Here is a 14,658-nt window from a genome sequence, read left to right on the forward strand (position 1 = left end):
TTGGCATTATTTGCATGTAAGAAGGCCTATGGAGCAAAGCCAAAGCCAAACTTGTTGATCTACAGATTCTGGAGAATCGGGAGGCGTTAACATCTGGACTCTTTATAAACTATGTGTTTTCAGAACTGACTGGAGAAACTGTTCATAATCTTGGCAGAAAAGAATATGGTACATTATATAATTTTATGTGGGATAGAGAGAAATAGGATCTTTTGCTGCCAGTGAAAACTCAGATCACACAAAATGGCTGATAAAAAACAGGCCAGTGTGGTTTCTATGTGGGGAGGGTGAAGTTTACATGCGAAGGCTATTTGTGTAGGAATTTTTGTCCTAAGCCGTGAATTAGCTCAAAGCTGAAAACTTTGAAGGGCCAATTGTGAGGGCTGCGATAACCCATTATTTCCCTCCATTCAGAGGAAGATCTGATAAAAACTTGAGAGGTTTTGTTCCAGGTTAAGAACTTGGACCCATCACCATTTGAGTTTGCCTTTCAGAAAATCATTAGGAATGGCACCATTTACATAAAAACCATGGTTCTAATTCTGGTTTGTCCCTTCAACAAAATGAGGTAGCTTTACCTGTAGAGGACTGTGGTAACACATGTAGTACTTGGGGTTCAGATTAGATTAATAAAGGCTAATGCAATTTTATAGTTCCAACAAAAGGGTTTTTTTTAACCCAGTTAATACAGTATTCTAAATAAATGAGAAATAGAGCAATTTGCTTAAGCTAATTTTTACACATCATTTATTGTTTCAACAAGAGAAATGCTTTGCATTTAAAAACTTAATTGAATGGGGGGCACCTGGCCAGCACAGTAGGTAGGTAGAGTGTGTGATGTGATCTTAGGGTCATGAGTCTGAGTCCCATGTTGGGTGTAGAGATTACTTAAACTCAAACTAGTTGCCCAGATAAGTTTTCTTTGGTTTTCTTTTTTATTCTTTATTTTCCAAGTTTTAGCACCCAAACTTGGCAAATATCATGGAGATTTGTACAAACATGCATGTACACATATATACACTCACACATTTTAGTTTAAAGCCTTGGTTCCTCATTAAACCTTGTGCTCAGGCTCCTGTTAAAAAGCAGGAAAGTAGTGAGGAGAATCAGGGGAAACGTGAATAAATCCCAATTGATAACTTCCTTGTTATGAATTAATGCAGGCATTTTAAGGTAAAATCCATCACCTTGCTAAAACTTCCACTAAACTACAGCCTCAGCTATTTACAAGAAAATAAATAAAAAGTCCCTTACACACTTCAATGTGGTTTAATGACAAGCTAGAGGAGGATTTGTATTTTGTTGTTATTTCAAGTAAGACAGTTAATGTTGCAGTGATTAAAATTTCAGGTGTTAAAAACTAATTTCAAGCAAGGTCATTATTATACGCTGAACCTGAATTCTTCAGACACTTGTCTTTAAATCACCATGCAAATCCATGACCGTAGCATTCAGGTTTTGTAATTTAAAAAGATCAGGTTTGGTCACTAAAGAGTAAACACGATTAGTTTACTCTAGGTCGTTTGAGTTTGTTTTTCTCTGTAGGAGCTTTCCTCTTCTGTGATGATCCAGGCCCAGGTTCCTTATTCTGAAGAAATGAAATAGTTTCTGATAGACAGTAGTTTTCTACTTGAGGAGGGGATTCCTATAAAAGCGGGGAAAAAAAACATTGTTCATTTTTTTTTCAGATTTCAAAGTGTTATTAGGTAATTCTTTAACCAAAATAATTTTGTCTTTTAAGGTGCTACCTGGCCCTTGTCACATTTAGGGAACAGACTGTGTGTGACAAAAATCTCACCTTTTATCAGAAAAATTCATAGTTTGGATCTTGATAACGGTTTCATTTGTAAAGTAGGGTTAAGAAGTGACACCTTATACTTAGTGTCAGTTTTTGAAAATCTTTTTTACTTATTTTACAGATAAGATAAAGGTTAAATAATATTATAGAACTAGCAGGTGGCAAAGCCAAAATTCATATACTCTACTCTACCTGCCTCAACAACCTTTGCAATTCTCTTATAACCATATCCTGACTGAAAAGGACCTTTCCTCCCCATTACAAGTGTGATAAAACTTGGTTTTCTAGCAAGATGGCAGACTGGATAACATGAAAATGAATCTTTTGATTGGACTCTTCCCCTGGATGACAACTTGTGACCCAAATATATTAAAAGCACCTAACACAAGACACAGGAGAGGAAACGAGATCAGGCAAATACTAGGGTGAGTTTCTCTTTTTGTCATTTGTTTGTTTTTGGTCTGAGGAGAAGCCCCAGTCTGTGTCATGTGGTCTGGCTAAACCTCAACAGAAAACATGCAGCATTAACGGTCTGAAACCACAGCCACTGGAAAATGAGGTGGGAAATCTCAGGAAGGAGCAGGGGAAGTCCCAAAGTCTGTTGTGAACTCTGCCCAAATCTTTCACTTCTCCCCATGGATGTACAGAGGTGGCTCAACGTAAGGCTAAAGATTTAAGCCCCCATGTATTGCAGAAGGTGCCTGCGAAGCAAACAGAATGGCATTCTCCTGAGGAACACAACAGAATCTAGAGTTTCTACAACTTATAATGTCCAGATATATCCAAAATTACTCCACATCTGAAGAACATGACCCATTCTCAAGAAAAAACTAGAATCCAAAAGCCCAAAAAAGAAATAGATATAAAACCTAAAACATATACTGAAACTTACAAAATGCTGATGAAAGAAATCAAAGACGACCTAAGTAGACATGCTGTGTTCATGGACCAAAAGGCTTAATATAGTAAAGATGTCAATTCACTCATAGTCTTAATGTGATTCCTATCAAAATGGTAGCAAAATGGGGCGCCTGGGTGGCGCAGTCAGTTGAGCGTCCGACTTCAGCCAGGAGTTCGAGCCCCGCATCGGGCTCTGGGCTGATGGCTCAGAGCCTGGAGCCTGTTTCCGATTCTGTGTCTCCCTCTCTCTCTGCCCCTCCCCCGTTCATGCTCTCTCTCTGTCCCAAAAATAAATAAACGTTGAAAAAAAAAAAATTAAAAAAAACAAACAAACAACAAAATGGTAGCAAAATGTTTTCGTAGGCATGTAAATAAGCTTATTTAAAAACTTACACAGAAAGGTGCAGGCCCTAGAACAGCTGAGACTGTCTTGAATAAGAAGAGTAAAGAGGACTGCTTCACATCAGAGCTTACTACATGTATAATAGGACGCTATTGCAGAGGTAAAGACACCTAGACGAGTAGGATGGAAAACCCAGAAATAGCCCCCACGACATGCCCAAGTGAATTCTGGCAAAGGTTCAAAGCAACTAAATGGAGGATGGTTTTGATGGTGGAGCAACTGGACATTCTAAGACCATTTTTTACCTAAATTTCATACCTACATGAACCTCACACCTCATAGGACCTTTATGAAGAGGACAAAAGCATATCACAGTCACTCAGATGAGCCATTATATAAATGCACATTAAAGCCACAGTGAGAGATTACCTACACATCAACTGAATGGCTAAAATAAGAGACAGATGCTGATAAGGATACAGAAAAACAACACTGGTAGGAATTTAAAATATGATCACTCTGAAAACACACTCTCAATAATTTATCCCAGTGTAATGAAATCTTTTCTCACAAATGTTCATGGCAGTTTTTTTTTTTTTTTTTAAATGTTTTGAGAGTACACGTGGGAGGTGGGGAGGGGTAGAGAGGGGGTGGAGAGAGAGAATCCCAAGCAAGCTCCACACTCAGTGCAGAGCCCAAAGCAGGGCTCAATCCCATGACTGGGAGATCATGACCTGAGCTGAAATCAAGAGTTGGTTGCTCAAGTGTCTGAGCCACCAGGTGCCCCAGAGCAGCTTTATTCATAACAGCCCCAAACTAGAAATAACCCAGATGTCCTTCAATAGGTTAATGGTTAAACCTGTAGTACATCTGAACTATTCAGCAATAAAGATAAAATTGATACAAGTAACAACCTGATTAAAAAAAAAGCCAAAGATTAGATACTATACTGATTCCATTTAAGATTTTAAATGACACAATTACAGAAACTGACAATGGATTAGTGGTTGCCAGAAGTAAGACAGCTCAGAGAAGAGAATGAAGGGAAGGAGGTGGGTGTGAGTAAGAAAAGCCAAAATGAAGGATGGCTCTAGTGACAGAGTGTTCTGTATCTTGACTGTGGTGGCAGACACATAAGGAGAAGTGGGGGGTATTGGAATACACATAGACTGCATCATGTCAATGCCCTAGCCGTAAAATTTTACTACATTTTTGCAAGACCTTATCTACTGGGGGACACTGCATTATTTCTTATAACTGCATTTTTAAATCTACAATTAACTCAAAATAAATTGAACATCTTGTCATGACCCAGATGTTGGATAAACAGTGATACCAAAGCAGCTATTATACTTGAGTGAAATGAAAAAGCAGAACTAGAAGCCACAGAGATTCCAGATACAAAAAAAATTAGTATCACGGTGCCTGAGTGGCCCAGTTGGTTATGTGTTCCATCTCTTGATCTCAGGGTTGTGAGTTCAAGCCCTGCCTTAGGCTCTGTGCTGGGGGTGAAGCCTATTTAAATAAAACAAAATTTAGTATTGAAAAAAAAAAATCTCCTGGAATAGGCTTAAGAGCAGAATGAAAATAACAGAAAAAAATCAGTAAAGTTGTAGGCAGATAAAGAGGTATTATTAGTCAATCAGAAAAACACAGAAAAATGACTGCAAATAAACTAAACACAGCTTTAGGGACCTGTGGAACTATATCAAAAGGTATGAGTGACTAAATTCCTAATGGAGCAGAAATAATGGCCAAAATTTCTCAAATCTGGTGAAAGTTCCAGACTGACACAGCTCCACAGAAACCAAGCACGATTAATATAAAGAAACACCATCTGGAAATATCATAGATGGTGAAAACCAAAGATGAAAATTGTGAACAGTCAGGAAAAAAAAAATGACATACTGCATTGCATACAGAAGAATTCAAATTACCACTGACTTCTTATCAGAAACCATGGAGGCCGCAAGAAAGTGGAATCTTTAAAGTAGCAGAAGAAGGGGCGCCTGGGTGGCGCAGTCGGTTAAGCGTCCGACATCAGCCAGGTCACGATCTCGCGGTCCGTGAGTTCGAGCGCCGCGTCAGGCTCTGGGCTGATGGCTCAGAGCCTGGAGCCTGTTTCTGATTCTGTGTCTCCCTCTCTCTCTGCCCCTCCCTCGTTCATGCTCTCTCTCTGTCCCAAAAATAAAATAAAAAAACGTTGAAAAAAAAATAAAGTAGCAGAAGAAGAAGAAAAAAAATATCAACCCCAAATCCTATATCCTACAAAAAGATCCTTCAAGAATAAAGGTAAAATAGACACTTTCAAAAACAGAAAAAAAAAAAAAAAAACCACTAGAATTGGTCCCATCAGACTTATACTACAAACCAAAATTTTTCAGGCTGAAGGAAAACTGATACCAGAAAGTTTGCTGGCCCCTGCTTTACATTAAAGAACTAGACATTAAATATTTTAGGCTGTGTAGGACAGATGGTCTGTTGCAACTACTCAAGCCGGCTGTTGGAGTGCAAAAGAAGAACAGAGAATATGCAAATGTGTGAATGCAGCTGTGTTCCAGTAGAACTTTATAAAAAAGGCAGGGGATAGGATCTGGCCTGTGAGCTACAGTTTACTGTACCCGAATTTAAAGGACAGGGGAAGCAAAGGAACCCGTATGATTCCAAGTTTTCTGCCTTCTGTGTGAAGTGGCACATGATTCTACCTAGACTATGAAAGGTTAAGGAAGTATATTGTAATCTGTCGAGCAGAACACACCCTGCCGCCAAGCAAAAAAAAAAAAGGCAAGAAAGGAAGAACACAAGAACAAAGGAGAGAAAATGAAAACAAATTGCAAAAAACCATAAACCCAGTCATATCAATAACTACACTAAAGAATTAACAAGCAAGACCCAAAGATACCCTGTTTAAAAGATGACAAATGAGGGGCGCCTGGGTGGCGCAGTCGGTTAAGCGTCCGACTTCAGCCAGGTCACGATCTCGCGGTCCGTGAGTTCGAGCCCCGCGTCGGGCTCTGGGCTGATGGCTCAGAGCCTGGAGCCTGTTTCCGATTCTGTGTCTCCCTCTCTCTCTGCCCCGTTCATGCTCTGTCTCTCTCTGTCCCAAAAATAAATAAACGTTGAAAAAAAAAAAAAAATTAAAAAAAAAAAAAAAAAGATGACAAATGAATAGATATCTGTGCTCAAGAACTGGAAGAATTAACATTGTTAAAATGTCCACACTACCCAAAGAAATCTACATATTCAATGCAATCCCTATCAAAATTCCAATGGCATATTTTTACCAGAGATCGGACAAACCTAAAATCTGTATGGCTCACAAAGACTCCAAATAGCCAAAACAATCTTGAGAAAGAACAAAGCTGGAGGCATCATGCTCCCTGATTTTAAACTATATTACAATGCTATGGCAATCAAAACAGTATGGTACTGGCATCCAAAGAGATCAATAGAACAGAATAGAAAACTCAGAATTAAACCCAGGGATTTGTGGTCAATTACAAAAGAGCCAAGAATATCTAATGGGAAGAGGATAGTTTCTTCAATAAATGGTGTTGGAAAAACTAGACAGCCACATGTAAAAGAATGAAATGGGACCGTGATCTTACATCATACTCAAAAATAAACTCAAGATGGATTAAAGATTTGGATGAAAGACCCAAAACATAAAACCATAAAACTAAAAGAAATCTGTAAGGAGCTCCTTAAAAAAAATTATTTTTTAATGTTTATTTTTGAGAGAGAAAGAGAGGTCATGAGCAGGAGAGGGGCAAAGACAGGGAGACAAAGAATCCAAAGCAGGCTTCAGGATCTGAGCTGTCAGCACAGAGCCAAACGTGGAGCTCAAACCCACGAACTACGAGATCATGACCTGAGAGGAAGCTGGACGCTTCACTGACTGAGCCACTCAGGTGCCCCTGTAATGAGTGAGTTCCTTTGACATTTCTCTTGGTAAAAATTTTTTGGACTTCACACCAAAAGCAAAAGCAACACAAGCAAAAATTAATAAGTGGGATGACATCAGACTAAAAAGCTTCTGCACAGCAAAGGAAACCATCAACAAAAAGAAAGGCAACTTAACAAAGGGAGAAAATTATTTGCAAATCATGTATCTGATAGGGGTTAATATCCAAAACAATCTGATTAAAAATGTGAAGATCTGAACATTTTCCCAAAGACATATAGAAGGTCAACAGGTACGTGAAAACGTGTTCAACGTCACTTATCATCAAAGAAATGCAAATCAAAACCATAACAAAATATTACCAAACACATTAGAATTAAAAAGTGTTGGTGAGGATATGGAGAAGAGAGAACTCTTTGTACTCTTAGTGGGGTATAAATTGGTGCAGCCATTATTTTTTTCCTCAAAAAATTAAAACTTGAACTACCTTAAGAGTATACTTCTCTTGATAAGCACTGAACCATGTACAGAATTATTGAATCATTATATTGTACACCTGAAACTAATACAACACTGTATATTTCAATTTAAAAAAATGAAAAATAGAACTACCTAGGACTCAGCAATTTGACTTGTACGTATTTATCCAAAATGAAAACAATTTGAAAAGATTTCTGCACCCCTATGTTCATTACAGTATTATTTTCTGTAAAAAAATTTTTTTAACGTTTATTTTTGAGAGAAAGAGACAGAGTGTGAGGGGGAGAGGAAAGGAGACACAGAATTGGAAGCAGGCTCCACGCTCTGAGCTGTCAGCACAGAGCCCGATGCGGGGCTCGAACTCACGAACCGTGAGATCATGACCTGAGCTGAAGTCGTACGCTCAACTGACTGAGCCACCCAGGCGCCCCTACAGCATTATTTTCAATAGCCAAGATATGAAAACAACCTGAGTACCTGCAGACAGATGAATAAAAACCTAATATACACACAATAATGGATTAATCAGCCATAAAAAATATTTCAGCCCAGGAACCCTGCCAACTGCAGCAAAATGGATGGACCTTGATGGCCTTAATGCTAAGTGAAATAAGTCAGATAAAAGAATACCAGATGATCTCACTTGTAAGTGGAATCTAAAACAAAAAACAAAACCCACAAATCCCCCAAATGTGATAGACACACAGAACCAAAGAGAGGCTGCCAGATGCAGGGCTGGAGGGCTTAGGGAAATGGGTAAGGGTGACCAAGACATACAAACTTCCAGTTATAAAATAAGTAAGTCCTGAGGATATAATGTACAATATGGTGACCACAGTTAATATTGTATGGTATATTTGAAAGTTGCTAAGAGACTCAATCTTGGGAGTTCTCACAAGAAAGAAAACTTGTCAATGTGTGGTGATGGATATTAACTAGACTTATGGTGATCATTTTGTATATATATATTAACACACGCAATTGTTACGTTGGACATCTGAAATTAATGTTATGTCAATTGCATCTCAGGTAAAACAAAAGGTGGCTAGACTCCTCCTTGAGGCAGATAGCAAGACTCCTCGTTGTTTTTCTTCATGTCAATTGTTTATTTAAATTCTACTTAACACGTACGGTAAACTGGTTTCATGTGTATAATTTACATATAACACCCAGTGCTCATCATAACAAGTGCCCTCCTTAGTATGCATCACCCATCTAGCCCATCCCCCCACCCCCTTCCCTCCATCAACCCTGTTTGTTTTCTGTATTTAAGAATCTTTTATGGTTTGTCTACCTGTTTTTATCTTATTTTTGCTTCCCTTCCCTTATGTTCATCTGGTTTGTATCTTAAATTCCACATATGAGTGAAATCACAGGCTATTTGACTGACTTATTTCACTTAGCATAATACACTCTATCCACAGGAAGACTCCTTTTTGAATCAACTGAAACAATTCAAGAAGTACATGAAAGTATGAACCTAGAAGAGAGTCCCCAATAACTAGACCACCCAGACTACTGCATTCAGATCAAAGCTGCCAAGACTTGTGCACTCGGTACTTCCAATCAGCTTTTAATCCTCTACTCTTAACCATGAACAGAAAGCCAAGAATTACCAAATGTCTGATAAATTCCTCTAACATGGAAGATAAAGACCCAAAGAGGTGAATGCAGCTTAGTGGATGCGGAGAATATGCAGAAATAAGAGAAGTTTGAAAAATAAACCAGTAAATCCTGACATCTAGTAGAAGGTATCACATCTATGAAGCAAAAAAAAGATGTTATTAAAATACTAAAATGTAAATTCAAAAAAACTAAAAAAAGGTCTTGCTTATTAAAAACATGATATCCAAGTGAAGAGCTAACAAAAGGAGAAGAATGAACTGAGGGAACCTCTCAAAAAGTGAAGATTAAAAATACTTGCGAAATAAGAAAATCCAATATGTAAGTAGCAGAAGTACCAGAAGGAATGAACAGAAAATGGAGAGGGAAAATGAAAATCATCACTGAAATAATTCAAGATTTCCCAGAACTGAAAGATACAAGTTACCAGACCAGAAGAGGCTTATCATGTATGGCATTATATAAACAGACCCATATGATAACCTATCATTTTGAAATTTTAGAAAACTAGGGATAAAAAGAGCTTCCTCCTAGATTAGTTACATAGATTATGAATCAGGAAGGCTTTAACTACCCAACAGCAATACTAGGAGCAAGGAGACAAGCAATCAAAAGTCCAAGGAGAAAACAGTTTGGATGGGCGTCAAAGGCTGGGTTGGAACTTATCTATCAGTCAAGTGGAGCACAGAAGAAAGAACTTTCACACATAGAAAATCTCTGTTTATCTCTCTTGTGCTTTCTCAAGTAATTACTATAAGATGACCCTCAACAAAAGGAGAGATCAGGATGACATGGGATTCAGAAACAGGAGATCTGACAAAGAGAAAGGATAGTGAATGGAGGTCCTGGGAGGACAGCAGCGCACAGAAGTAGAGGGTGACCGTCCAGATTGGAGCGACGTGGCTAAAGACAAGCTAAAAGCTATCATCACCAAGATCCCTGTGGCTACTGCACCCACCTTTATTTTTTTAATTCATTCATTCCCCCCAATGCACCTAGCTTTTAACCTGAGGTCAGAACACTGCGGTGAGCCTATCTGAGTTGTACTTGTACCTAGCTTATCTCGACCATGAGCTTGAACATGAAGTCAACACTCTCCCCTCCCTATTCTGCTGCTTTGCTCCACGCAAGTGTTCTGTTTTGAGCTACTTCTGAGAGCTAGGTAGGCAGTGGTGAGCTGAGACACAGAAATACAGAGCACCCTACTACTCCCCCACTGCATTCTTCCAGACATCTAGTACCCAACTCCCAACACAGCCCCAAGAGAGGCAGGGAAAGCAAAAGCTCGAGATTTTTAAAAAGTTATTTAGGTGTTTCTAGGAGTTAGTATTGCCTTACTAATTCCTCTTCAGTATACCTCACTGCTTTATGATAAAGGCTTTTTAAAAAAAAATGTAAGAAAAAAAACGTAAAAAAACATAAACGTGTTTTAGCCATTCTTTCTATAAATCCTGAGCCAACTCCCAAACACAAACAGCAAAACCTACACAGCAGGCTGAGTTTTGGCTTACCTTAATTGAAAAGCAGTTTTAAAGCTTTTAGAGGTACCTAGATTTTTATACCTGCCTCATTTAACTCCAAGTTCAGTGTTTACATATGTGTTATTATAAAAAACAGAATGAAACAGGAACTGCATAGAGGAGAACAACAGGAGATGAATATTCTATTAATACATAAGCTAACAAGGGTTTTGTTGTGCAGTCACCTCCCTATGCATATAAGCCTGTCTCTGGGTATGAGGAGGGCAAGGACAAACTCGTACAAACCTGCGTCAGATAATCAGCAATGTAATCTGTTTTCAGGCAGTACACATTCTGGGCAGCAGCCTCTGCTATGTTAACTCCTGAGTCATCTTGTTTCAGTTTACTGAAGTCAGAGAAGAGATGTGTGGCCTCTTTAAATAAAGGTACAGAATGACCAGGTAGCACCTAAAGAAGAAATAAGCATTATAATCTATCATTGTCCCAAAGTAGTTCAACTGTATAATTTGTGCTTGAGGATTACCATCTCATAAAGTACAGAAAATCACCTGATCACAGCAATCATGGTTAGAAAATAACTTGTGTAAAAAATTTAGTAAGTTGACTCAATACAAACCTTCGCTCCTCCTGACTGAAGAAGGCGTTTGAATCCTGCTTCTCGGGACTGGTCAAGATGTAAGATGACCTTCCACCCACTAAATGCCCCCTACAAATGAAAAAATACCAGTGTTGAAATTATTTGCGAAATAAAATACAAATACATTATTTTATCTGTAAATTTAGTTTTATGTCAACAAATAACCTTTACTTCTGCCACAAGTGGTAATTGTCTTTGGTCAGAACACTTTGAAACACACAGCCAGGGTGTTGGGCACACAGTAGGCCATCAATAAATACTTGAGGATGAAGGAAAATGCTTTACTGATTAGCTAACATGAAAACAAAGCAAACTGACTTTTGTTTAGTCTTTTTTCTTATAATTAATCCAGGGTAGAATTTCATGCACAGCTTCTTTAAAGAAGCTTCCATTATATTTCTCTTGAAAATGTTTGCAAATTGGAAATACAAAATATTTAGCTAGGGAATAACAATCAACAGAAGCCAAAGGAATTACCCTAAAGAAGGGAAATTACGGCTAACATAGGGCTTGGATAAAGGAGAGAACTCAGAATACAACACAAAAGATTATCTAACTTGGGTTCCTAACCTTTTTGTAAGCCAGGACCTCTTTGACAGTTGGGTAAAACCTATGGACCTGTTCTTTAAATGATTTTAAAGTAACATCTTTATTGAAATGTAACTTCCATGCCACATGAACAATGTTTCAAAATATTGTTTTGTTTTGTTTTGTTTTTTTAAAGATTTTTAAAAAATGTTTTGAGAGAGAGGGAGGGAATATATCCCAAGCAGGTTCTGTGCTGTAAGTGCAGAACCTGACATAGGACTCTATCTCAAAAACTGAGATCATGACCTGAACAGAAATCAAGAGTCGGATGATTCACCGAGTGAGACACACAGGCGCCCCTAAAATATTTTTAATATAAAGGATTACAAAAAAACCCCACATCTTTTAAAAAATTATCCAAATATTTACAAATTTATAACATAACAGATGTGCTTCTGCACAAAAGACCTAGTGATGGCTGAATAACTACTAAAATTTTAGAGCAGTAAAGACAGATGGTAGCTATACTTGGTGAGCATAGCATAATGTATAGTTGTCAAATCACTATGTTGCATACCTGAAACTAATGTAACACTGTGCATCAACTACATTTCAATTAAAAAAAATGATGATGGGGCACCTGGGTAGTTTAGTCAGTTAAGCATCCAACTTTGGCTCAGGTCACAATCTCACAGTTTGTGGGTTCGAGCCCCATGTCGGGCTCTGTGCTGACAGCTCAGAGCCTGGAGTCTGCTTTGGATTCTGTGTCTCCCTCTGCCCCTCCCCCACTTACATGCTGTCTCTCTCTCCCCCTGTCAAAAATAAACATTAACTTAAAAAACAATGATGAACACAAACAGTACTTTAAGATACTTGCAATATAATGCAAAGCAAAAATATCTTGATTTTTGTTGGGGTAAAATCACTGGTACTGTTAATAGCGTTGGGATTTGTTACCCAGACTTCTATAATGAAAGGAAATGCTTTCAATTAGATGTTAGTAGAAATAAAGATGTATTCTTCCGCCCCACCCAGAGTGTGTATACAGGCTTCCTGAATTCAATCTACAATTCCTGAATGCCATTCAAATAACCTACATAACTATATATATGTTAATACCTCAACAATGCCCGATTCTTGTCTTTGCTGGATTTTTTTTCTCCATCTCATTGCTGCAAGTGCTAGTCTTCGTTGCTGTACAGTGATTCCAGTCAAAACGTCAAGTATGGAACTACTTCCCCATTCGTAGTCTTCTTCCTAGACAATCAGTACAACACACTTTGGAGTTGTCCTATAGTATGTCCTTAAGGGGTCCATGATCTAGTAAGAGTTAAAAGCTATACACTCAATTGTTATAGAGCACAAAATAAGCATCAGTTTTTGAACAGAGAGAAGGAAATGTACATGAATTTCGATTCATATACCGGGATTTTAATTAGAAATCAGAAAAATACTGCATACGTTTCTAAGAAACACAGATAACTATACCTTAGTAATTGATAAACATAGATTATTTGGTTTCATCTAGTGTAAGATGAACCTCACAGAAGGACATGTTCTCAGTGGACACATGTATTAACAGCTTGATTACCTGTCTACAGAAATCAGATCCCTAAGGGAGGTTGATTGAAAACTTCAAAAAACTACATGGTAGGTATTACTGTGATGGTTAGTTAGGAACCAAAATATCTCACACAACTTAGTATTTAATGGACTGGCAGTAAAGATAAAAGCTTATAACGAGATAATCTTGAAATTTTCTAATGTTGTTCCAATAAGAAAAAAAAAAGGCCCACTTCCAAATTAAAATTGATATCACTAAGAGTCTGGGTTTGTGATCTCTATACATTTTTTTGTTTTGTTACTGTGGGCCTTATAAAATTGGTATAATCTAATTTGTCACATTTAGTTATTTCAATTATATGAATGGTCAGTGGAAGTACTGGAATCAATTGTTAAGAAATTTACTTTTAAAGAAAAATGATTCTTCATGTTAATTTGAATACACACCGGCACGAAGTGCCCAGCAGCCCGGGATGCTTCCAGGTAGGAGCGATGAAGCACCCACTTCCCAGCTGCCAATGAAGCTAAATACTTCTCGTTTCGAAGTGGATGTCCCACAACAATGTGTGTACAACTGGGATCAAAGCACTGCTTCTCTATTACTAGTCCACCTAAAGTAGAGAAAAATGGATACTTTATTGGAATTCTTAACTTTTCCTAGGAAAAAAACATGTCAACTCTGCACAGAATTTACAAAATACACCAAATAAAAAAAAACCTTGACTGAAAATTATTTCATTTCACATACATTTTTATAAAGTAATATTTTTTATGAAACTTTAAAATATGAAAGCCAAACAGTAAAATGAACACTCACACACTGGCCACCTGGCTTCTAAAATTATCAAAATCCTGCTATGCCACTTCAGTCTACCTCCTTTCCGGCTTAACTATTTTAAAGTAAATTCCAGACACTGTGTTACTCTATCCCTGTCCAGTCAGTATGCATTTCTAAAGTACATGGCAATTTTCAGGGGTGCCTGGGTGGCTCAGTAAGCGTCAGACCTTGGCTCAGGTCATCATCTCACGGTTCGTGGGTTCGAGCCCCACATTGGACTCTGTGCAGACAGCTTAGAGCCTGGAGTCTGCTTTGGATTCTGTGTCTCCCCCTCTGCCCCTCCCCTACACCCACTCACGTGCTCGCTTGCTCTCAAAAATAAACATTAAAAAAAATTTAAAGTACGTGGTAATTTTCTTATACAGCCACAATGCCATTATCAGATATAATATAATTAACAAAAGTTCTTTGCTATCTCAATACATTTCCTTGTTCAAACTTTCCAGTTTGTCCACACTTGGTTACAATTAAGATATAAAAAGAAACAATATAAACAGAGGCCATATACTACTGCTGGTATCTCAAGTCTCAACCACTTTTGCAGTTTTCAAGCACTGAATATG

The 14,658-nt window shown here is 38.0% G+C and overlaps 1 protein-coding gene across 2 annotated transcripts in view; it reads right to left on the reverse strand.

The window, feature by feature from the left end:
• Window positions 1–916: 916 nt before the first annotated feature.
• TOPBP1 (DNA topoisomerase II binding protein 1) overlaps window positions 917–14,658 on the reverse strand; it is a 62,329-nt gene continuing 48,587 nt past the window's right edge. For both annotated transcript variants that reach the window (XM_047099663.1, XM_047099664.1), the window contains 5 exons: window positions 13,705–13,868; window positions 12,814–12,951; window positions 11,146–11,235; window positions 10,815–10,976; window positions 917–1,645 (listed from right to left, as the gene is read on the reverse strand). In XM_047099663.1, coding sequence (XP_046955619.1) covers window positions 1,505–1,645; window positions 10,815–10,976; window positions 11,146–11,235; window positions 12,814–12,951; window positions 13,705–13,868 — 695 coding nt within the window. In that variant the 3' untranslated portion in view covers window positions 917–1,504. The remainder of the gene's footprint in view (window positions 1,646–10,814; window positions 10,977–11,145; window positions 11,236–12,813; window positions 12,952–13,704; window positions 13,869–14,658) is intronic.

The sequence above is a fragment of the Lynx rufus genome, unplaced genomic scaffold (genome assembly GCF_022079265.1).
Source record: "Lynx rufus isolate CCGP_SWC_20201006 ecotype Redwood Valley unplaced genomic scaffold, mLynRuf1.p SCAF_5, whole genome shotgun sequence".
Taxonomy (NCBI): domain Eukaryota; kingdom Metazoa; phylum Chordata; class Mammalia; order Carnivora; family Felidae; genus Lynx; species Lynx rufus.